We start from the raw sequence: 24,828 nt of genomic DNA, 5'->3' as shown, positions 1-24,828 counted from the left end.
GACTTCCGGAATTGATAGCGATCTGTAGAAGGAAATGATGCTTAATCCTTCAACCTCTGAAGGAGCACGGCGAAGCGTTGCCAGGGGAGAGGGAGTGGGAGGTGAAAGTGGGTAGAAGAAGAGGGAGGATGAGGGGTAGAGGCAGTTCCTCCTTCTGCACCATGTGCAGAAGAAGGCAGGTGGTGGCCCTCAGCGAAGGGGCCAGCATTGTAGCGGGCGCTGATAAGGTGGCGATTCCCATATTGAACCTACAAACTCCAACAGGCTTCGCAGCGCAGCCTTCCGTAATTGTCAAACCGACACATGACTGTTCTGGAGGCCATGGTATTCGCAGATTAGAAAATGAGGCAGAGGTGGGGGCGTAATATGTTTGAATGAGGCCTCCGAGATTGAGTGGCAAGCGTGCTCCACCAGGTATCGGAGGCCGTAGTTTGAGACATAGATTTTCTTACAAAAATCACAGTAGTGAACTGCGGCGCCGCGATCGTGGAGCTACCATGGGAATGATGTTTAGTACGTGGATTTGCCTCAGTCTTCACGCTTGTGGCTCCAAACGTTGTTGCGACGTTAACTATTACTGCTTTAGCATTATAAATTCACAAGCGCTTACAGTTTCCTGAACACAACAATCTAAGGCGTATCTGCACTAACGCGTAATTATTGCGATGTGTTGGATTTGTAACTTAATATGTTGTTAAAAATTATAAATTCGCAGAGCCGTAGCGATGCCATAGCGCGGAGGGCCCAATTGTCGTAAGTACTGCTTGTGAACATTTGCTCAGGTGCCAATGCCATTTACAGTTCTGGAAAATGCTGCGCAGATTGTCCTCATCCTTCAATACTTTGGGGCGCAAGCTCTTGCCTGCGTTCTAACTGCGCCTTAGTAAGGCCCTATCAAAACGCGCCAACACGATTGCTTGCCCGCGAGCAGTTCATTACTCGAAGGACCGCTCAGAGGCGTTCAATTGGACATTATTGTTTTCGCATTCGCAATTCATAAGAAGTACTTAGGTGTCATCGGATTTTATTTTAACCATTTTATCATCATTTTTTTGCACTTCTACATCAAAATTTGTCTTGGAATATGGTCATTCACGGCTGTAGAAGTAACATGATGACATGGATGTCGCTATTCTTCCTTGGCTTATCCTTCCTGAAATTCGCATCGGATATCTGGCAGTGATCTTGCAAGTCGTATTGTGTATATACACGCCCGATGTAACTAGCCGTGTACCCACGTGCGAAAAAAAAATGCTCTCTGTTGTAGCTGTATATGGCCTTTCATGTGTACAGGCGTCATCCTCCGTTTTCGCTGCAGCTCGCAGCGTCAATAACTACGAATACGCAATGATGCAACCTAGCAGGTTTCTCGTGTCACTGCTCTTGGTTCACTCATAAAGAAATTGCTTCCTGCAGAGCATGGGGCACTGCATTCAGAAGTCAGGCAGTTCACGTTGAAACGAAGTCCCAGCTGTGGTACTTGTGGTAAAACGCTCTATGATAACGTCTCCGCTTGCAACCTGGTTTTGAGCGCTTCTTTTGTTCTCATTTTAGTTATTGCCACGTTAACGCCCTGAGTCCTTGTATCCTTGGGTGTCATTAACAAGTCTCGATTAGTTTCCCTTCTTTACCTATTACTCAGTTCTTTTTTTTTTCAGCAGAGGCCTGGGATGTATTTTGTGCCTTCCGAGGCAACCTTTTCAACCAAGCTGGAAAATGAATGGTAATATATGTAGCATTGTGCGCAGAAGTGTGTTTCAAAATGACGTGATGCTCCCTATTCGTCCTCTTGCATCTGAAACGAAAAAAAAACGAAGAAAAATATTAATTACTGTTCTCTGAGACAGATGGCTCGTGCAAGGTAGTTGTCATTCTACCGTCTGCTAGCCGCCTGGTTAGCTCAGATGGCAGAGCGGCTGCGCCGGAAAGGCGGTGGTCCCTGGTTCGAGTCTTGCACCACGGTGAACTTTTCTTTAACTGCGAGGCTTTTTCTTCGAGGAATCCGTATAAGTTTCCTCTGTAGCAATTGATACGATTGGGTGGATGTCTCATTTTTTCTTTATTAATTACTACCCTCCACTTTGCGGGTTTCAGCAAAACTATCACGTCAAACTGTTGAAATTATCGCTAGACGCGCCTTCGGGGATCGGAGCTTTCTCGAATGTTCTCACCGATTCTTTAGAGAAGGCATCCTGCCTGTAGCGAGGTTGAACGCGAACAGTGATGTGCGTTCTAGAACGTGCGCGAACACCAGCGATAACGCTGGAATGTAAGACGAGAGATGTGCAACACGGCCGGCGCGTCTGACTCGAGACCACCGACGATTGGGCTCGCCGCTTCAATCGGCTCTGAGTGTTACTTTCTTTCTTAGCGCAAGATTACCCAATGAAGGGTTAACTTGATAAGTCACGCCTTTGGCAGCTTTTCATTCTTCACCGTCATGAGAACATGACAGTCTACTCATACATAAAGCACTTCACCTGGCAGCTCTTGTAGGACTTCCCTGAGAGGCGGTGGTGCCTTCTTTTTGCGGAAAGAAAGAATGAACTTCAGGCTCCATGTGACAGTGAAGAATGCGTTAATGATGGCCAGCAGCAGGTACAGCGGCGTGTACGAACCCAGCACGTCACGGCAGTAACCTGCACAGACGTGCGCGCATGTATTAGGGTGTCAACAATACTGGTCATTTCAAGGTGCTGTGAGAAGTTCTAGCCTACGTTATACTGCTGTAATCTGCAGCACATCGTGCGTTGCAGTGACTATAGTGGTCACTGGAAATTAATTTTTCGTCGAAGGCTGTACACAATTACGAGTGGCGCCAGTACTTCTCGAGTTTTGCGTGTTAGCTGGTTCACACGAAAACAAACGCACAGAGGAACGCAGACAGGAAAGAAGACATAAGTGACCCTTCAACCTACTTTATTCTAGTGTTAAGTCACTATTGTTTTCTGTGCACCTTTTTTCTTCTTGAGCCGGCAGGCGTTGTGCCCCTCCCGGTGGCAGTTTCTAGTTAGTTCTCTTCCTATTCTCTGGTATTGTTTTTACGTGTGCAGATCAAATAATAAATAATAATAAAATGCTGATGCTACAGCCAGCACACGAAAAAAAAGGAGCACAAGCAAGCAAACTTGGTGAGCAACGAAACGCGGTATAAATAAAGAAACTGACAACACCATTCTGGTAAACAATATTTAGGGCCCACCAGATTCACCGATTCGTTGTCGCTACTGAATTTGCTAGTTAGCGCCGCCAAGCATCCTGCAACCCAGCAATTGCAACCTCACGCGACGCCAATATTCACGCAAGTGGTCGATGCGGATGACGTCAGTACCTTTGCTATGACAACGGCTCTCCAAACACCTGACGAAGCCTGACGAAGGATTCTCTGCTCTCCATATACATATCTGCCTATCGCTTCTTTAAAGCGTTCGCATATATATGTATATATAATATCTCCCGGAATGGGAGCCCTCGAGTGAATCCAACTGACGCTCACCGATTATGGGCGGTCTGATGAAGCAAGCGATGCCGGACACGAAGTTCATGACCCCCAGGTTGAGAGAAATGGCGTCCTCGTCGAATTCCTCGGCCACCATGACGGTGCAGGTGAAGAAGCGGCCGCCGCTCGAGAGGCCGGTGACGAAGCAGCACACCAGCAGCACCCAGTAGTTTGTCTCGAAGCTCATGACGGCCATGACGACCGCCTGGAGCACGAACATGCACAGCAGCGTGGAGCCGGTGCTCATGAAGCGTGTGTCGAGCACCAGCGCCGTGATGAGGCGCGAGCACAGGTCGCCGATGGCGTACGCCGTGAGCAGGGACACGGCGTCGTAGCCCGAGAGGCCGTTGTCCTCGCCGAAGTCCACCACGGTGATGAGGATGGTGGTGAGCGCGAACAGGGCAGCCGCGCGCGACACGCAGATGTGCACGAAGGGCAGCGCCAGCATGGAGCGCATGTTGCGCCGCAGCTGGGCCCGCGCCGAACGGTCCCTGCAGCGTAGGGGCGGGGACGCGCGGCGGCAATCGAACGCTTTCGCCGAGGACCGACGGCCGCGCAGGAGACGCGCGCTAAGGGCAAACAGGCCGCCCTTCTTAAGAGTACACATACTATACAAGTGCCGTTGGAATGGATTACGCGGCTCTGTTACATGCTAGCGCTATATCATATGGTGGTGGTGACGCCAACATCTTTTCGGGAACAGATTAAAAAAGAACGAAAAGGAGACGTTAGTCTTCCTCGTGTTTCGGAAATTTGAAGCTTGGAGACGCAATACAACAGGGAAGTTGTTCACTAAGGCCGCACATGCGAAATTACGTGAGGTGGGCCGTATGGAACATAAGAACAGCAGACGCGCAGTTGAAGTTCACGCAGAAAATGGCAAGATGCGTTACCTCTTGTCCAGCGACATAATGGACTGGGCCAGCTTGATGGAGCATGACTGTCCTAGCGAGGCTGCTTGGAAGCTAGACCTCCGCCGTTCGGCTGGAATTCGAGGCGGCTCGGCAAGCAGGTCCTTACTTTTCGTAGTGGTGACTGGCGGCTCGTCGATCGAACTATCGGTGCGGTCGATGCGGCTCACAATGAAACACCCGAGCAGCATGTTGAGTATGATGGCCCCGACCAGGTGAAGAGTGCAGCGGAAGCCGTATGTCTGGCGCAGGAACTCCAGCGCCATGGGGGACACAAAACCCGAGACGGAGGTCACGATGAACAGCAGGCCGAGTGCCGTGCCTCGGAACGACACGAAGTGGCGCGCCACCACTGAGAACGGCACCAGCTCGGCGCACGCAAGGCCGAGGCCTGCAGTAAAGGAAACGCGGACGCCGTTAGCCGATTGGCTGACGCACGCGTAGACCGTTTTAAAGGGGCACTGGAGAGAAACACTATTTCAAATTGTGCTGGCAATTTTTGCCTTTGCGATAGCTAAACGGCCATTCTGCTACAAGGAAGCTTTGGTAAGTCGTAAAAGAAGCCATAGCGACAGACGCGTGGCGACGCCGGCCAGGACCAGCTCGTCGCGACGTCATGCATTTGAACTAGCGTCTGTCTAGCGGTGGTTGTTTACCGGCCAAGAATTGGGGGAACCAAAGGCGCAGCCTTGCAAGCTTCTCAAAATACGAGAAAATATTATGAAATCATCGACGTCACAGCGGCGTACCGGCGCCGAGATTTCAGCGTTTGCTCTTTAATATGCCCTTAGGAGGAAGCATTACCTTGTGAATACATCTAAATATATGCAGAAATTGAGAAATCATGTTGCCCGGCATCCACTAATCGATATTGACATGTCTTTTTCTTCTTTGAATTGAAAGAGAAAGTAAAATCTATGTCGGAAGCATCGTTACTATTTAGGCCGTCAAGTTCTTTTTCGTCAAGTTTATATTCCATTCCGGAACAAAAATCATGATGAAGAAATGAAACATCATGTTTACAACTACAGTTCCGGAATGGAATATAATATATTGATACTATGAGTAGTATCGATTAGGACGTCTAAAGCGAAAAAAAAAACTTATATATGCACTGCACTGAGAAGATGACGTGTTGCAGAATTCGTGCAAACAATGTTACAATTTGATGTTTTCTCTAAGAAAACCTAGAGTTCTTCAGCTGTGTAGAAACTTGGGCCGGTTGGTGTTGCATAATCCAAATTCTAGATGAAGAACGCTTAGACTAAAGGGCACAGAAAAGAGCGAGCTGATCTCGCGGTGGTGTTGTGCTTCTGTGTATATGAATAAAACATATTGTGGATTAGCTCTTTTGCTCATGTGTAATGAGTGGCCACACCATAGTTCCTGGACTTTGCTTTCAATGCAGGTGCCCGTAGATAGAGACAGTATTTATGCGCTTGTGTTCATGTGTAGTGTATCGTGCTTTCTGATATTTTCTCCTTTCTATTTCGTTTTTATTGTTTCTTGAGTAACGAGATTGCGATATCGGGATAGTCGGCTCTGATGTGGCCTACCTTCCCATGTTTCTACATAAAAATATAGTGACACTCACATTGCGCTGTGTGTGTCGCTCTTTAGAGGTCTGCGTTACAGATATGTGTTACGATCAGATCTGTAACGCAGCAGAGGGTGCTAAGAATCTCTGCAACCGGACAGACCGCCAATGCAAACTGACCCTGACAACCTTTAACACCAGAACTCTGTCGAGAGAGGCTAGCTTATCAGGACTCTTCGAGGAACTATCAGGCATTGTTTGGGGTAGAATTGGCTTTAGTGAGATTAGAAGAACTTGTGAGGCTTATGCAGTGCTGAATGACAGCCATGACCTGTGCTATAAAGATCTCCGAGATAAAAATCAATACGGGGTACAATTTCTAATCCACAAGCACATAGCGGGCAACATTGACGAGTTCTACACCATTAATGAGTTATTATCAAACTTAATAAGATGTATAGATTAGAGGTCGTACGTACAAACCTACGCTCCAACATCCAGTCATTATGATGATGAAGTAGATCAGTTTTATGAAGATGTTGAGTTAGGGATGAGAAAAGTGCAAACTCAGTATACTGTAGTAATGGCTTACTTCAATGCAAAAGTAGGGAAAAAGCAGGCTGGTGAACAAGCAATCAGCAACTACGGAGTCAATTCTAGGAATGCTAGAGGAGAGATGCTGGTAGAATTCGCGGAAAGGAATAAGCTGCGAATAATGAACACCTTCTTCAGGAAGCATAGCAACAGAAAGTGGAACTAGAAAATCCCTGATGGGGAAACAAGAAATGAAATAGATTTCATACTTTCTGCCGATGCTCGTGATGTCTAGGGTTCACCTTAATTGGAAGAGAGAGAGAGAGAGTAAGCTTGGTTAGGAAGAAACAGGCCAACTCAGACGCAGTAACGCTAAAAGCACACCAATTCAGGTTGATATTTGCAAACAAATATGCAGCCTTAGAACATAGAGATGAAGTTGACATAGAGGTAACGAATGAAGCTGTAACTAGGCTGGCTTCAGAGGCAGCAATTGAAGTGGGAGGCAAGGCACCAAGGCAACCAGTAGGCAAGCTTTCCGAAGTAACAAAGGACCTAATAAAGAAATGACAAAGAATGAAAGTATCCGACTCAAGAAATAAGATGGAAATCACGGAACTGTCAAAACTGATCAACAAGGCGGAATAAGTGATATTCGAAATTATAACGTGAGAAAGACTGAAGCTGTAAGAAATGGACGTAGCCTGGAATCAGTGAGAACAAAACTTGCATAGGACAAACCAAGATGTATGCACTGAAAGATAAGCAAGGTAATATCATCAGCAACCTCGAAGGTATAAGAAAAGCAGCGGAAGAATTATATACTGACCTTCACAGTACCCAGAGGACTCGAGAGCACTCTATTCGAAACAATTATGAACAGTATACAGAAAGTCCCCCTATAACTAGAGATGAGGTCAGAATGGCTTCGCAAGACATAAAATGGGGAAAAGCGGCAGGAGAAGATGGAATAACAGTCGATTTAATCAAAGATGGGGGAGACAATGCTTGAAAAGCTGGCGGCTCTCTATACAAAGTGTCTGTCGACTGCATGGGTCCCACAGAATTGGAAGAATGCAAACACTATACTAATCCACAAAAAGGGAGACGTTAAAGAACTGAAATAGTATAGGCCCACTAAGTTCCTCCCAGGATTATATAAAATATTCACCAAGATAATTGCGAATAGAATGCGAGCAGCACTGGACTTTAGTCAACCAAGGGAAGAGGCTGGCTTCAGGAAGGGACACTATACAATGAATCACAAACATATCATTAATCAGGTAATCGAGAAATCCGCAAAGTACAATAAGCCCCTCTATATGGCTTTCGTAGATTATGAAAATGCATTTGATTCAGTAGAGATACCAGCAGTCATAGAGGCATTACGTAATCAAGGAGTACAGGCCGCTTACGTAAATATCTTGAAAAATATATACAGAGATTCCACAGCTACCCTAATTCTACACAAGAACAGTAGGAAGACAAGGGTCAGACAAGGAGACACAATCTCTCCAATGCGATTCACTGCGTCCTTGGAAGAAGTGTTTAAGCTATTAAACTGGGAAGGCTTAGGAGTAAGGATAACGGATCTCAGCAACCTTAGATTTGCAGATAACATTGTAATGTTCAGCATCACTGGTGACGAGTTGCAACAAATGATTTATGACCTTCACATAGCAAGTGTAAGAGTGGGGTTGAACATAAATATGCAGAAGACAAAGATAATTATCAATTGCCGGGCAAGGGAACAATAGTTCAGGATCGCCAGTCAGCCTCTAGAGTCTGTGAAGGAGTACCTTTATCTAGGTCAATTGCTCACATGGGACCCTGATCACGAGAAGGAAATGTACAGAAGAATAAAAATGGGTTGGAGCGCATTCGGCAGGCATTGTCAGGTCTTGACTGGAAGCTTACCATTGAAAGCTTACCATTGAAAAGGAAGGTGTACAATCAGTGCATTTTACCGCTTCTGACATGGGGTAGAAGACTGGAGACTGACAAAGAAGCTTGAGAACAAGTCAAAGACCTCGCAGAGAGCGATGGAACGAAGAATGCTAGGCATAACGTTAAGAGACAGAAAGGGAGCGGCTTGGATCAGAGAGCAAATGGGTATAGCCGATATTCTAGTTTTCATTAAGAGAAAGAAATGGAGCTGGGCAGGTTACGTAATGCGTAGGTTAGATAACCAATGGACCATTAGGGTTACAGAATAGGTGCCAAGATAAAGAGTAGCGCAGTCGAGGACGGCAGAAGACTAGGTGGGGCATTGGAATCAGAAAATTAGCAAGCACTAGTTGGAATCGATTGGCGCAGGACAGATGACTTGGAGATCACAGGGAGAGACCTTCGTCTTGCAGTGGACATAAAATGGCCTTATGATGATGATGATGATGGTGTCGCTCTTTTCAGTGTGCTTCTTTAGGCGCTGTTCCTGCAAAGTGTGAAATCAAGTTTGCTTGCTTAAATGTTTGGTGAGAAGCTACGGTTTTGTAAACTTGGCGCTTCAAAGCTATTTAGATTTGATGATTTGCAGCTTCCGGATATCTGATAGAACTCAACTTCCAGCCTAAAATGCATGAAATTCCGCAGTGAGAGCATTTCTGCGTTTCATATGTACAGTTGGCACGAAAGGTTTCCGAACCGCGTTGTTGAGAAAAAGTGAAATATTCCTGCAATATAGGCCGGCAGCATGGTATTAGGATTTCTAGCTCGTACAAATATACGCAAGCAACATCATGTCACAGGGTTTTACTGTTTGGGGGCAGAAATTGCTGGGAAATTGCACTTTTTCATGAAACCTACGGCCTGCAAAATTTTGGCGGCTACATTGCTGTATTTGAGAATGCTAATCCCATTTGGTTATGGGTGTGAGTTGCTTCATAAATGGGAATGCTTGTTCTAGTAGAAATAGTCAACAGGTCCATTGCAAAATCTTTTTCACTTAGTTGAGGTATCGGGCACGTGCGCGCAATTCCGCCACTCACAGCCCGGACTGCGAGGAGTGCGATGTATACAAGGCGAAAGAATACGCCCGCGATATAATCTGCAAGACCCCCCCCCTTCCCACCCTCCCTCCTCCCCCCTCCCTCCACTTCCTATCATAGACAAAACAAATGTCCAAGTTCAATACGCAACCTTTGTATAATAAGGTTTTATTAGCACCTTGGCCGCACGCGTGTCGTCGGCGTCATATTCTAAAGGCCCTCAACAATTTTCACACGATAGTGGTCTGGATTTGAGACTTTGAAGGGTCTTCACTATTCAAGTTCATTCATCACCGTATTCATTCTCACTCACCATCAACACCTCTCCCTCTATTTCGTCCCCTCGCTCTACTTCCCTTATCTAATACTAACAGGTCAGAACTATGATTAAGGCGGACCATTCACATTTTCTATAATAAATCTCGCTCTGTCTCTGGCGTCACGCTGTGCGAACGAAACGCGGCAATCCTCACAATGCGATAAAAATACAAACGTTGTGAAGCTCACCGAAGAGCACTCCGTAGAGCACGTTGATCACGGCGAGGCTGTGGGCGAAACCGCACGCCATGACTGGCACGGAACAGAGCAAGGCGCCGGCGATCAGGACGGCCCTCTCGGACAGCCACAGGCAGAGCAGGCCGAACACGGGCCCTGCGTCACCCCGTTCACGCGCACGAAAGTTTCGATGGCGGCCCAAGGGGTGGGATATAGATTCGTTTCTGAAAACAAACAGGTCTATGAGTACAAACTATTGCACTGTTGTTGCCAGCCTTGAGTGAGACTTAAGCTGCCCCTCTGGGGCTGAGCCACTAATGTGTAACAGTGTTGGGAAGAGCTTTCACGGCTTTTTCAAATGCCGATGGCAGGCTGGTAGTCGTTACAGATAATGGCCACGTTCGACGCAGTATTCGCGTGCTGACCCGGGGCAGCATAAGGTCGCTAGAAACGTTGAGATATAAAAACCATCACTTCATCCACAGAAAAGGCTATTATGCAATCGTGCCCACACTCTTCGAATAACCGTACTACAACGGTGCACGCTACCCGTAAAAGAACATTAGAAAAAGCTTGGATCAGATGGATAATGTCAAAACAAAATACACTATACTGATGGGTGACATCAATGCCAGGATAGGCAAGAACGATAGGCTAGGATAGGATAGGATAGGCTGGAGACGAGTCAGTGGGGGAATGTGGCATAGGTTCTGGGAATAGCAGGGGAAAGTTATTAGTGTAGTTTGCAGAACGCAATAATTTGCGGATAGTGAATACCTTCTTCCGCAAGCGGGATAACTGAAAAGGGACGTGGAGGAGCCAGAATGGCGAGACTAGGAATGAAATAGACCTCCTACTCTGCGCTAACCCTGGCATCATACAAGATGTGGACGTGCTCGTCAAAGTGCGCTGCAGTGATCATAGGATGGTAAGATGTCGAATTAGCCTAGACTTGAGGAGGGAACGGAAGAAACTGGTACATAAGAAGCCCATCAATGAGTTAGCGGTAAGAGGGAAAATAGAGGAATTCCGGATCAAGCTACAGAACAGGTATTCGGCTTTAACTCAGGAAGAGGACCTTAGTGTTGAAGCAATGAACGACTATCTTATGGGCATCATTAAGGAGTGTGCAATAGAAGTCGGTGATAACTTCGTTAGACAGAATAACGGTAAGCTATCGCAGGAGACGAAAGATCTGATTAAGAAACGCCAATGTATGAAAGCCTCTACCCATGCATACAGCTAGAATAGAACTGGCAGAACCTTGCAAGTTAATCAACAAGCCTAAGATAGCTGATATAAGGAAGTACAATATGGATAGAATTGAGCATGCTCTCAGGAACGGAGGAAGCTTAAAAGCAGTCAAGAATAAACGAGGAATAGGCAAGAATCAGATGTATGCGTTAAAGACAAAGTCGGCAATGTCATTAGTAATATGGATAAGATAGTTCAAGTGGCTGAGGGGTTCTATAGAGATTTATACAGTACCAGTGCCATCCACGACGATAATGGAAGAGAAAATAGTCTAGAGGAATTCGAAATCCCACAGGTAACGCCGGAAGAAGTAAAGAAAGCCTTGGGAGATATGCAAAGGGGGAAGGCAGCTGGGGAGGATCAGGTAACATCAGATTTGTTGAAGGATGGTGGGCAGATTGTTCTAGAGAAACTGGCCACCCTGTATACGCAGTGCCTCATAACGTCGAGCGTACCGGAATCTTGGAAAAACGCTAGCATAATCCCAATCCATAAGAAAGGGGACGCCAAAGACTTGAAAAATTATAGACCGATCAGATTACTGTCCATTGCCTACAAATTATTTACTAAGGTAATCGCGAATAGAATCAGGAACACCTTAGACTTCTGTCAAGCAAAGGACCAGGCAGGATTCCGCAAAGGCTACTCAACAATAGATCATATTCACACTATCAATCAGGTGATAGAGAAATGTGCGGAATATAACCAACCCTTATATATAGCTTTCATTGATTACGAGAAAGCATTTGATTCTGTCGAAACCTCAGCAGTCATGGAGGCATTACGGTATCAGGGTGTAGACGAGCCATATGTAAAAATACTGAAAAATATCTATAGCGGCTCCACAGCTACTGTAGTCCTCCATAAAGAAAGCAACAAAATCCCTATAAAGAAAGGCGTCAGGCAGGGAGATACTATCTCTCCAATGCTATTCACAGCGTGTTTACAGGAGGTATTCAGAGACCTGGATTGGGAAGAAATGGGGATAAAAGTTAATGGAGAATACCTTAGTTAATTGAGATTCGCTGATGATATTAACTTGCTTAGTAACTCAGGGGACCAATTGCAATGCATGCTGACTGACCTGGAGAAGCAAAGCAGAAGGGTGCCTAAAAATTAATCTGCAGAAAACTAATGTTTAACAGTCTCGGAAGAGAACAGCAGTTTACGATAAGTAGCGAGACACTGGAGGCAGAAACCTGGAGGCTTACGAAAAAAAGTTCTACTTAATTTGAGGTCGACGGAACAAGCTATGGAAAGAAGAATGGTGGGTATAACATCAAGGGATAAGAAGAGAGCAGATTGGGTGAGGGAACAAACGCGAGTTAATGACGTCATAGTTGAAATCAAGAAAAAGAAATGGGCATGGGCAGGGCATGTAATGAGGAGGGAAGATAATCGATGGTCATTAATGGTTACGGACTGGATTCCAAGAGAAGGGAAGCGTAGCAGGGGGAGGCAGAAAGTTAGTTGGACGGAGGAGATTAATGAGTTTGCAGGGACAACATGGCCACAACTATCACATGACCTGGGTAGTTGGCGAAGTATGAGAGAAGCATTTTCCCTGCAGTGGGCGTAGCCAAGCTGATGATGATGATCTATATCGTTTTATTTTTATGTTTGCTCTCTTTGACAGCGTGATACGCGATATTAGTTTGCGCATAACGATAGATTGGTTCGGCCACTGCGGGTTTACCAATGCCGTATTATACCATACGAAACTGCACCTGACCGCAGGGGAAATCTTTCTTACCGGCCAAACTGAGCAAGTAGAAGACAGAGTAACCAGAGTATTACTGCACGTCTCATACGGAAACATGGCAAAGCTAAGTACACATATTGTGCAATGGACAAACTACATAAAGCGTATCGGCTTCCAATTTTTAGAGAAATTGTTTTTAGTTGTCCATAAGAAAGTTTATACATAGCGGCTGAACATCCGAAATAAATGTGCCCGAGGTTTAAAAAATAACGGAGGGCTTTACGCGAACGGTGTCCTTTTTATCTTGGCAAGCGTGATCCTGACAGTCATGAGTATTTTGACATTTCGCACGTACATACATTTACCTAATTAAAATTAATTAGCTATTGTATTATTAATTTGTTTAATCGACAGGGTGTCAATGCGAAAATTGTGAAGGATATAGAGGATTGTTTAAAGTAACGTAAGTCTTGCGTGTTCTATCTTTTTTCGACGAAAAATCGTGTCCGTATGCCAGGCTCTGCCACAGCGGCCGACTGACCTATCGCGATTTATCGACCGCGGCCGGCCGGATTTAACATGGTGTGTGAGCACTACCTACAACGCTTACACCCACAACACAACTTATACAATGCTCACTATGGATGAATGTTTCCTATGGGCCTTACCTTAGACCAAACCGTTTAACTCGCTGCGAAGGGTTCTGTCACAGACCGGCGCCAACCATGGTATATATATATATTTGTTTAGAGTGCGTTTTTCGGGCATCCCGTTCCGAGTCTACGGGAAGAGGCCGCGAGAGAGGGCGGAGAGGACTGCCCGGGGTCGAGGGGCATCTGGAGACGGTCGGCTTTGTGAGCCGCGCAAGCGGCTGTTCTTCGGCGGCGGCTTCGCTGTCCCCTTCGACGGAGTCGGGGCTTGGCCGCGGTGTAAGATTACAAGAGTGGAGCAGGCAGAGCGCACGGTGAAGAAAGTTGTGCGCCCTGTGTCCACTGTTCGGTTGCTTCCGCTGGTCGGGAACGCGGAGACGGCCGGGCCATAAATCGACAGTGCGCATGCTGTCTTCGGTGGCGCCGAGAGAAAAAACGCCTGTAAATAACCGCTGGGCACAGCACTTCTTTTCACCAGCGCCTTCCCGCCGCCAGCTCGTTAGCAGTTCGGTGGGAAGGGACACAGTCGGTTGGAGACAGGCAGTGAAAAAGGTTGTGTGAGTCCTTGCGGCGTGCGGGGCCGAATTCCTGACGGCGAGGCGCGCGTTTCATCGCACCGGGCCCGCCGCCTTCGAGCCATCGCCGCAACGATTGCCACACGAGCCGTCCCCGTTCTTCGCTGAGCTCCGATATGGTCTGTCCGCCGGCTTGTCCTCTTCTTCTTTTCTGTTAACTCTCAATGACTCCTGTGCCTCTAAACTCCTTTGTTTACTGTTGTTGTGACCCTGCCTGATTGTGTGTTCTGGTCGTGTTCCCAATTGTGTGTACTTCTCGCCAATTCTGTTCATTCCTACTTTGAGTTCTTTGTTACCTTATTGTCCGTGATCAGTTTTGTGTATGATTAAATGCTTGTTATCCCCCTTCAACGAGTTGCTTCGTGATTGCCGACGCACCGATACACGGGCGTCTTGCTCGGGCTGACCAACCCTGAATAAATAAATGTTGTACAGAAACCTCTCGCTTGTAGGCCGGGGCGAAGCGTAAAGCGGACCCCCTGTGCTCCGTCGGCTTGCGCCTGGCAGCCGGATCGGCGAGCGAAGTGTAAAGGGTTTTTGTGACAGGTTCCCTTTGCTCAAGTTGCGCGTCGGATGCGTTATTTAATGTGGCACACCACCTTCACTGGCGAGAAGATGTGCCGACACTTTCGTGCCCGGCGTGTGGACACTACAGCGAAACACTTAGGCGCTTGCGTTTAGAATGCCCAACTTTCAGCAGTTGTCGCCCTGTCTGTACTGCTAACTCCCTGCAGCTTAACTTTATCGAACTACGCTCAATATTATTTTTTTCCCGGTGAGGTCGAACTTCAACTCGATAGGAGGTCGCTGACGAAGCTATCGCGCAATTCTTGTCAACCACGAGACTCGACTTTCGCCTCTAGTGTTCTGCACAAGTTTACAGGAAGATAGAGGCTTGAAGTGACAACAAGGAGAAGTCGAACAAAGAGTGTTGCTGAAGTCAACACCCGGCTTATTCGCCTCCTCCTCCTCGATGAGGGTGGGGAAGAGGGAGCGACGGGTGCATAAGAAACGTCGCTAAGGAATGCGTTTGCTACCCTGACGAAGACAAGTCCCTTTGTCAAAACATTGACTTCAGTGTCATTCGTTGTTCGAGTGCACGTAAATTACTTAATGTACTCTGTGGGGGGTGTGACGCGTCGTGGTGCGCCGGCTCTTTATCTCCCCCTTTCTTCCTGCTTTATTTTTCTTCTCTCTCTCTCTCTCTCTCTCTCTCTCGTTTTCAAGCAGGGGGGTATAAGGTCCCTAGGTGGGTATGGCGTCCGTTTTATCATGCTTTTCTTTTTTCTCTTTCTCTGCGTGGCGTTTATAACGTTTACACGATTAATAATAACTGTTAAATTATAATAAACAATATATGAATGTGGTGGATATTTATGCACATAAAATAAGTACGTGCGTAAAATTACAGCGTAAACCTTTGAATCAACTAGTGCCAACTGGATATATATGGGGTAAGTACGCAGAGTATACATGGACCCGCCGTGCTTGCTTAGTGGCTATGGTGTTGGGCTGCTAAGCACGAAGTCGTGGGATCGAGCCCCGGCCACGGCGGCCGCGTTTCGATGGGGGCGAAATGCGGAAGCACCCGTGTACTTAGATTCAGGCGCACGTTAAAGAACCCCAGGTGGTCCAAATTATTCCGGAGTCCCCCTCTACGGCGTGCCTCATAATCAGATCGTGGTTTTGGCACGATCTGATGCTCGCTAGGAAGGCAGAGCAGTATAGAACATGATAACAGACCACCCACACAACGTATAAACTTGTTTTATAAGGGACGTGTTTAGTAATATGATTGTAATAAAGATGGTAAGGGGTTGTCGGCAGATGACAACTCACGATGCAAACTCACCGGCCAACTGAGAGACTACGAGCGATATGCTGAGAGGCCAGGAGGCGTCCTGCCTGCTGAGCTGAAGCATCTCCATGAAGCCAACGTATATGACCGACTCAGTCTTGACCAGGATCATGGCAAAGAAAACGTACGTGGCCGCCGACGCGGCCACAAGCCAGCATTCCCGCGAGTCAGGCTGAACCACTCTCTTCGACGGAGACATGTTTCCAAGCCCCCTTTTGATACCGGCACCAGCAAAGAACGCCTACTTGTTCATCTGCAAGGTAGCTGCAACCAACACACACTGATGATTATTAATACGTCTAAAGCGATGATAAATAAAGCTGCCAGACATTGCCTGTCCAACTTTCCAGCACGAAAATTATACAAGGACGGAAGGGAGATCGCACGACACAGCGGACTATCCGTGTGATTATTCGATGACCATCCGATGACTATTCGCTAACTAACCTTGTCCTTGGATCTCCCTTAAGTCGTTGTGTCATTTTTGTGCTGAATAGTTAAACATGAACATGTGATAACTCGCTCACTTTACCCTATACTTCTCAGGCACTGCAGCTGGCAAAAAATTAAGTGGGACGGGAACCGCAGACGAGAAGTCACTACGCTATTTTTGGATAAATAAAGTGACGGCCTTCTGTCAAAACCTCGACTTCGAAAACTGACTGGTTTGCATTTTCCATGTTGCACTGTGTCTGCGCCAGCTTCTGCAACCAAAGCACCTGACTCGAGCGTATGGGGCGGATTTTGCGTTACAGGCACCCAAAAGTGACGCACAATCCGCGAGTTTCTCCATGATGCAGAGTTCACGCTTCATTCTTGGTCTTACAGTACAAGACGACACCATTTGCATGCTTTCTCTGCCCTGCCTGAGCGACCTGCAGGTTCAACGCGCAGGCCTTCTGAAAGTGGAGACCACATCGCCGTCTTAATCACCTCAATATCTTTCTTTCTTAGAAAAAAAAAATGAATCGGCTCTTGACAGATTCTGATCATTATAGTCTACATAAGGGAGAGGTTAGCTTTAATTATATATTAAATTGAGAGTAGTGGGAGGACAACATGTCAGCCAAAACTAATCACCAAGAAAAATGGGTGTCATTCTTGCATTATGTAAAAACGGAGCCTAACGTTTTGGCCCAGTTGTCTTGTCTTCGCGTAACTCTGAAAAGAAAGCGAGGAACTTCTTGCAGAATGGAGTGAAGCCTCGTACTATGAATGAAGATACCAAAGAAGAGACAGGCGATAGGAAAGCGCGTGAAATCGCAGCTATGTTACGAAGCACTCCATAAATAATTTTTCCACAGAAGTGCCAAAAATTTAGCTGCTTAACTGAGAGAGACACCATGAGCGCGGGCTAGATTGTTTATTTGAAAGCATCACACTATATTTATACAGGTAGATAATATCAAATGCATGATGTGAAAGCTTGAATCATTCGTCGCAAACTTACTCTCGTAAACTTAACCAAGTTCTGCATCTTGGTATCGCACAAATGCACCAAAATCTTAACGCACTCGTTCCTTTTGTCTTTGACAAAGAGCGCATGCTACATGCCAGGTATTTGTTCCTATAGAAAGAAAGCGCCCGGTCGTAACTGAATTGTTGGGCTGAAATGGGCTATGAAATGACCATATACGATGCGATGTATCATAAATTGAGGCTCAGAAAAGAGAATATAAGAATGTGAATTTAGAAAAGCCCTCCGTCGCAATCTGAACTGCGCTTTGTTTGTCGGTTGTTTGACGGTTGTCGGTTATCGGTAGCTGCACGAAGATAATTTCTGTACTTGTAAGAGCGTAACGGGGGCGTTTCAAGGAAAATTGCCGCCGCTGTCGCAACTGGCTGGCAAAACTTGCACTTCAGCTGGCCGTTCTTAACAAAGCAAACAGCTTAACATTTTTGCGTAACACTTAGACATATACGGGGGAGCTTGTAAAACACCGACCATGTTTCTAAGTTTAAAGGTGTTTGTTCATTTGAAACCGGTTATTGTAAGCGGCCGCAATTCAACGCGGCACCGGCGTAAGTGTTGCTCGGCTTGCGCGTGGTGAGGTGTGTTTCACGGAGGACGCTGTAAAATGGTTCCGCAAGAACCGGAAACTTTACGAGAACGCTCGCGCTAGCCTGTGACCTCTTTCTCTCGAATTCCACTTCGAATTCCGTCTCATGACTGCCGGTATTTCTCTTTATTTTTCAGCAATGAATAATTCAGAACAGTACTGTCGCACTCATCGTATGCAAGCAGTGCTGTGTTGCGGCGAAGAGCAGGGGGTACCACTAGAAATATCTTTTGTGTAAAACAATATAACACGCAAGAAAAAAAGATAAACTCAGCATGCACCTGACCTCATGGCAATAGTGCTATGTCCGAAAATTGTCGCATTTTCATTCGAAGGGCGAATCAATGATAGCCATAGCAAGGTATTCGAACGTTACCCGAAGTAAGGCGTCAAAACGCCTTGCGGGCTTTGTGAGTCTCAACGTATCGACTCCATGACTAACTAAGCAAGCGTCGTGGCGCGCGCACAAGGTCACACACGAACAGCGTTCACGGTCCCAACGCTGGCGTGATGAGGAGCGAGCGCGCCCTATACTCTCTGGCAGGCGTGCTGCTCGACCATTTCATATAATATAAACACATCGTGGTCTCTTGGCGCTGTGTGAAATATTTCCTGAAAGAGTTATTTAGAAAATGAAACCATTTCTAAAGAAAAAAAATTTAAGAAATTAACTTCAAAAAGCCTCGTCACGTGAGGCCCTTTCACACTTTACATGTTTGGGGCCCCAAAGGAATAGCGTCGAAGCCACTGCGCATACGCGAGACGCAAACTGCGTTTGGGTTTTGCGTCGGGCATGCTATTTCACAGATTTAGCGGGAGGTCCAAAAGCTGCCCCAAAATATTTGCATAAACAAACATGTCGGCAGCCATTGAAGCGGCGGCTCTAACCTGGCACCAAACTTGGCTCAATGCGTGCAACGCGTGAAGTTCGCAAGCTAGGAGAAGTGACTGCGGTTATCGCTTTATCTCAACTAGCGTGTGTTATGAAGATTCATTCATTAGAAGCCGCTGATTCCGAATTCGGTTGTCGATATTATGACTCGTAGGCCCAACACGGCTTAGCTTGGCTGGTGAAGGCACGTAAAATTGGTTACTCTAAACTAAGTGCAACTAATTGCTTGCTGCTAATAGAATAACCTCTAAATTGTAATTAAACGCGAAAACTTGAAAGTCAAAATTACTCTTCTTATAATGCAACGGTATATTCTATTTAATTGTTTCTAATAGCTTTTCTTTGATGCCGTATAGTGACGCCGTCAACGCAAGACGCTATGCGCAAGCGCGAAGCCCCATAAAACTCTTTACTCCTGCGTGCCTCAACGCTAACACCCGCAAAGCTTTTTGGGGCCCCTATTCTAAAACTCTCCATTAGTAGGAAGCTTTAGCTCTAGCCCAACTCCGACGCGGCCTATTTAAATACATGCAAAAAGCAAAATAAATAAATAAATAAATAAATAAATAAATAAATAAATAAATAAATAAATAAATAAAACGTTTTGATGATCGAGGTGAACTCTGGACTGATTTTTAATGAAATTTGCTGCGTTTGAGAGGGAAAGTTTAACTATAGCGACTTTTGGAAGCGGAATTTCGATTTAGCGCCCAAGTTTTGTTACAAGAATTTAAAAAAATATGAAAATATGAAAAAGAAATAGAAGCACGAAGTTTACAAATTAATAGCTCTGCATCAAGAACAGATATCGTGGTTCTGTAAACGGCATCCATTAGCTCATTCAAAGCTGACAAATTCAATATGTCATTCTATATCTTACGTGAGTTTGTTACGTTGTGTACAAAGGTTCCGCAAAAGCTCTACACTTAAATCTCGTTATAACGTAGTCGAAAGGGCGCTAACTTTTGTTCGTTATAAGCTTTAGTTCGTTATAGCCACTGACTAATAATTTGAGACTAATTTATTGCACATGAGCGTGCACTTGCTACAGGTAAGCCATCACCGAGGCATCAGCTCCCGTCGCGGCCGACTGGCTGCGTCCGCGGCAAGTGCTAATCGTCCTTACCGGTATCGCACACAGGGAGAAACTGGAACCAAACACATAAGAACCGATTTTATTGCCTCCATGTTGATGGCGCGAACCTTTCATGTTGACGGCGCAAAATAATCGGTTATGCTTCGCTGCTGTGTCTTCCTTAACCGAAGGACGGCCTTCTCGGCAGCAGGAGCTATCTCAAGCCCATCTGCACCGTCTTCGTGGCCGCCGAAGTAGCGGCGCAGCAGGTCCACCGCGTCCAGCGCCTGGGACGATGTCGGCACGTCGTAAGCAAGGGGCGGAGTGTCGCGGCACCTTCATCGTCGCTTCCTTCGTGCTCTCGGGCAGCAAGCACAAAGTCGTCGTCTGTCAGCTCCTCCGTTGCCAGAACGTCGGCATCCACGCTCACGTAGTCGCAGAAGGTTTCACCTTCACCCACGACACCGGCATCGTGGAGCACCCTCAATGACGCTAAAGCTTCGTCTGATACAGCGGCACCACTGGGTAAGGCTATTCGGTCCATTCAGTCGTCGGTGTCAGGGTTGCTTTCGTTGGCAGCAAATGATGCACGTCGAAAGCAGCTGGCGATGGTGCTGGCTGCCACATGCATCCATGCCGCATTAAGCACCTCTCTTGCCATACACAAATCGACCTTCGTGTCGCGGTTCGACTTCATGTTTAACACAAGCCGGTATATCACCCGCTTCCGGTATCCAGCCTTAAATGACATTAACACGTCTTCATCAAGGGGCTGTATCACTGCCGTGCAGTTCGAGGGCAAGAACCGAAGTTCGATGTTCGTCAGCGCAGCAATGCTGTGGTAGGCAGCACAGTTGTCCAAGAAAAGGCATATCTTGCGATTCTGCCTCTTCAACTTCTCGTCCCAGTCACGCAGCCACCCCGCAACAACTTCCCTTGTCATTCAGGCTTTCTAGTTTGATAAATACTGCGGTTGAAGTCGCCTCTTTCCTTCAAAGCATCGTGGCGACGCGCTTTTTCCTATCACCAAAAATGGCATCTTCTCCGATCCGTCCATACTCGTACAAAGGAGCACAGTGACGCGGACCTTACTATGTTTCCCGCCGCGACAAAGCTCACCTTTTAATGTTAGGGTCTTCTGTGGTAACATTTGGTAGAAGAGAGCTGTTTCGTCAGCGTTGAACACATTCTTTTCTTCATACCTTTCAAGGAGAGGACCAACGCTAGCGTTCACCCACTCCGTTGCAGTTTCATTGTCGACGGCCTGGGACTCACCAGTGACGACCCTGCCAACGATATCGCGGCGCTCCTTAAAACGCTGCAGCCAGCCATCGCTTGCAACGAAGCTGTCGCAGCCCATGATGCAAGCAAAGCCTCTCGCTTTTCTCTGGAGCAGTGCCCCACTCACGGGCAAATTAGCAGCCCTAGCATTCAAAAACCACGTGAACAGCACCTCTTCCACGGCTTCAAAGGCAGGAGACCGCAGCTTCTTCCGGCTACCTTTCACGCCACGTGCGACAGCGCCAGCGATTACTTCTTTGCTGCTGAGGATTGTAGAAAGGGTACTCGGCGCGATGCCGAACTCGTTGGCCACTTGAGTTTTCTTCCTGCCTTATGCAACAGCCCTAATTGTGACTGCCTTCTGATCCAAGGCGATAACTTTCCGTTTTAGCTTCAAGCTGCTGCTACTGCTGCCATTCATTTCTCTGTCGTGAAACTGGCGACACGGTGTAAAAAGCACTGACGGACAGCGTACGGAACAACGCAAACAAAGGCGCGCGGCACTCGGCTGGCAGTGCGCACTGCACGCAACGGACGGAGTGGCTTGGCTGCTTGACCAGCTTGGCTTGGCTGGAGCGTTGCCGGATGATGAGGGGCCGTCGCGGGAGATTTGAACTGCCGCATCGGAGGGCCGCAACGCGTCGCGCAATTTAAGAAATCTGTATGTTGTGTACAAAGTGGCTTGTTAGGTTCGATTTTGGAATGAAGATTTTTCGTTATATCCGTTGATCAATGAATCTTTTTCGTTAAAACGAAATTTTAAACACATGGGTTTCTATGGGGACTTTCAAGGGGAATTACAATTCTTTCGTTATATCCATTATTTCGTTATAAGCTGTTTCGATATAACGAGACTTAAGTGTATTTCCATATTATTAGATTTATTGAGATTCATGTGTAATATAATCAAGTTTGTACGCTTGAAACGTACTATTAGATGCAATTCACAGAATTGTGGTATCATATTTGTTGCGGAGTTCCAGAGTTGTAAACTTGATAGTTTCGTTTGCTGAAAATTTTTGATTTTTGCCAATTTTTAATAAAAATTGACGATCTAAATAAAAAACTCGAAGCCAACAGTCACTAGATTTTAAGTTTGTCTTTTGAATGCGACAAACCTCGCCAAGTTTGGTGCACTCATTACCGAGAAAAACGAATTCTCTTTTTACCTGCATTTAGATATGAGCACCCGAGCTAAAGCTTCCTCTTAAGAGAAAAAGAAATGGAGTTGGGCAGGCCACGTGTTGGGCAGATAACCGATGAGCTATTAGAATTACAGAATGGGTGCAAAGGGAAGGGAAGCGCAGTCGAAGACGGCAAAGAATTAAATGGCGTGACGACATTAGGAAATTTGCAGGCATTACTTCGTATCAGCTAGCGAAACCTAGGGGCAATCAGAGATCGTTGAAAGAGGTATTCGTCCTGTCAATGAACATTTAAGATAGGCTGCTGCTGCTGATGATTACATGCATATGTCTATGTATATAAAGCTGATTTCTGTTTTTACAAAGCGTACTCAGCTCAAACTTCATATTTATGTTGCATTAGAAGTGAGAAAATATTCGATATTGGAGTCGATTCGAAAATCGCGCTATTCGAACACCCCTGCTACATATCGTGTCCCGTTTTTGCTGCAATACGTTGCTATTCGCATAGCTGTTAAGGAACTTCAAAACGTACGCTTATTTTTTGTTTACATATACTGCAGTCTCAGTGGAAGACATTCTAAATACATGAACGCGCATACATGACAAGGCCAGCACATTGCAGCATTTATGCCAGATCATATGTACAACCCGCCGTGGTTGCTTAGCGGCTATAATGTCGGGCTGCTAAGTACGAAGTCGCGGAATCAGATCCCGGCCACGGCGGCCGCATATCGACGGTGGCGAAATGCGAAAACACCCGTGTACTTAGATTTAGGTGCACCTTAAAGAAACTCAGGGGGTCTAAATTTCCGGAGTCCCTCAATATGGCGTGCCTCATAATCAGCTTGTGGCTATGGCACGTAAAACCCATAATTTAATCTTAAATTTAAAGATCATATACACAGTGATTCGAGGGTTGCCGCTGAGTCCTTCCGACCGTGACAGAAGTAAACAAAACCGACTGTAATGGTGCACACTGTCTGTTAGGTGGAGGCCTGTGGGAAGGTGAGTGTGTGTACAAATAAAATAACATCTCTGTAATACGCACGTAAGTCGAGCATCACTTGTCGAATAAGAACTGATGTCATGGGAGATCGGGTGCAAAAATAGCTGACACATCGCAACATACACACAGACACCAATAAACGTCCGTAGATCCCTCATTTTGTGTTTTCCCTCTTGCTAATTTACTTGACATGTTAGTCATGGTACCGCAGCGTACCGAACGAACAGAAAAGGCTGAAGTCACAGCTTATTTTTACCGATATCTGTAAATCAGTGACATGGCTGTTTGCTAAGTTAAAATGAGCACAAGCTTTTTCTAGTTTCTTTGCTGGTAGCAGCGTTGGCGGGCGATTATTCAACGGTTAGTGATGCCATCAGCGTGAGTATTGGACACTGTTCACTGGAGGGATGAACTGGGACCAGCGTACCCGACAAGTTCAAAGAAAAGCGCGCTGTGCAGCCCGCATCGGTGTGAGTCGCGGGGCATTCGTCTAACCTTTCGCCGGTGTCGCCCGCTTCGTGTCCAGATGCTCCCTGACGTTGGTCCACTTCCAGTAGTGAGAAGTACGCCAAGGGCCGGCCGGCTCCTTTGCCGGGCCGCCGTCGAACATTGATGCCAATGAGGAAGTGTGCGCGCCCCTTCAAGTACGCCGTGTGCTCCCCCTTCGGAGAGTCTTCGTCCCGCTACGGCGGCGGAGGCCGCATTTGTTCACAAACACGGTGTCCCACAGGGAAGACGTATGCATTTCTCATGAGCCGTACTGTGAGATAGCTAAAACAGCGCATTCCGGCTTCGAAAGCCGGTGCTTAATGCGCTGCGAAGATAGTATATGCACTATAAAGAAATTTACACCCTTTGGGATGTATATCTGCCACGCAACGATAATCGTCATATGCCTTGCTTGCGTTTCCTTTTTTAAAAAGGCCGTGCCCGCTACTTTCCTGTCGGCAATGCTATGTCATGCTGACAACGCACATGCCGTTCGTTACTGGGAAATACCGGGCTCGATGCGCTAAAGAAAGGAAATGCGGACAAGACAGATGACGTTTGTCGTTGTGTGGCAAGATACGACTCAAAGGGTGCCAACTTTTCTTAGAGTGTAGTTATTGGACGCTTCGCAGCGGATCCGCATCGGTTTTCCAATTGAAGCTCGAAGCAGAGAATGGTTTGCAAGTAGAGTACAACGTCGCTCTTTGTCAATTGCTGCGCACACTTGTTGGGCCGGTGATCGATTGGGCCTGAACAGTCGGACCGAACGCAAGTACACCTCGTTCAGGACCCGTGGGTCACATTTTGTGAACTGCCGTCTCGTTTTAACCATGGAAGCATGCCAGTCAGTTTTTGTTTCGCATTCCATACAACTC

The 24,828-nt window shown here is 46.6% G+C and overlaps 2 protein-coding genes across 3 annotated transcripts; both read right to left on the bottom strand.

Annotated features, from left to right (window-relative positions):
• Positions 1 to 801: 801 nt before the first annotated feature.
• On the bottom strand, positions 802 to 24,066 carry LOC135907058 (monocarboxylate transporter 11-like). 2 transcript variants are annotated; one of them, XM_065438727.2, is made up of 7 exons: positions 23,960 to 24,066; positions 15,997 to 16,266; positions 9,976 to 10,119; positions 4,393 to 4,801; positions 3,497 to 3,990; positions 2,481 to 2,639; positions 802 to 1,795 (listed from the first exon to the last, which is right to left on the bottom strand). In XM_065438727.2, the coding sequence occupies exons 2-7, from the start codon at positions 16,199 to 16,201 to the stop codon at positions 1,758 to 1,760; spliced, it is 1,449 nt and encodes a 482-aa protein (XP_065294799.1). In that variant the 5' UTR covers positions 16,202 to 16,266; positions 23,960 to 24,066; the 3' UTR covers positions 802 to 1,757. The 2 variants fall into 2 exon arrangements, with proteins under 2 accessions (XP_065294799.1, XP_065294800.1); XM_065438728.2 differs by lacking the exons at positions 15,997 to 16,266; positions 23,960 to 24,066 and adding an exon at positions 13,588 to 14,269 and having other exon boundaries at positions 804 to 1,795.
• On the bottom strand, positions 20,574 to 20,972 carry LOC139051099 (tigger transposable element-derived protein 6-like). Its single transcript, XM_070528214.1, has one exon. The coding sequence runs from the start codon at positions 20,970 to 20,972 to the stop codon at positions 20,574 to 20,576; it is 399 nt and encodes a 132-aa protein (XP_070384315.1).
• Positions 24,067 to 24,828: the final 762 nt, after the last annotated feature.

The sequence above is a fragment of the Dermacentor albipictus genome, chromosome 1 (genome assembly GCF_038994185.2).
Source record: "Dermacentor albipictus isolate Rhodes 1998 colony chromosome 1, USDA_Dalb.pri_finalv2, whole genome shotgun sequence".
Taxonomy (NCBI): Eukaryota; Metazoa; Arthropoda; class Arachnida; order Ixodida; family Ixodidae; genus Dermacentor; species Dermacentor albipictus.
The sequence above is the reverse complement of the archived record's forward strand: the minus strand, read 5'-3'. Positions and strand labels throughout refer to the sequence as shown.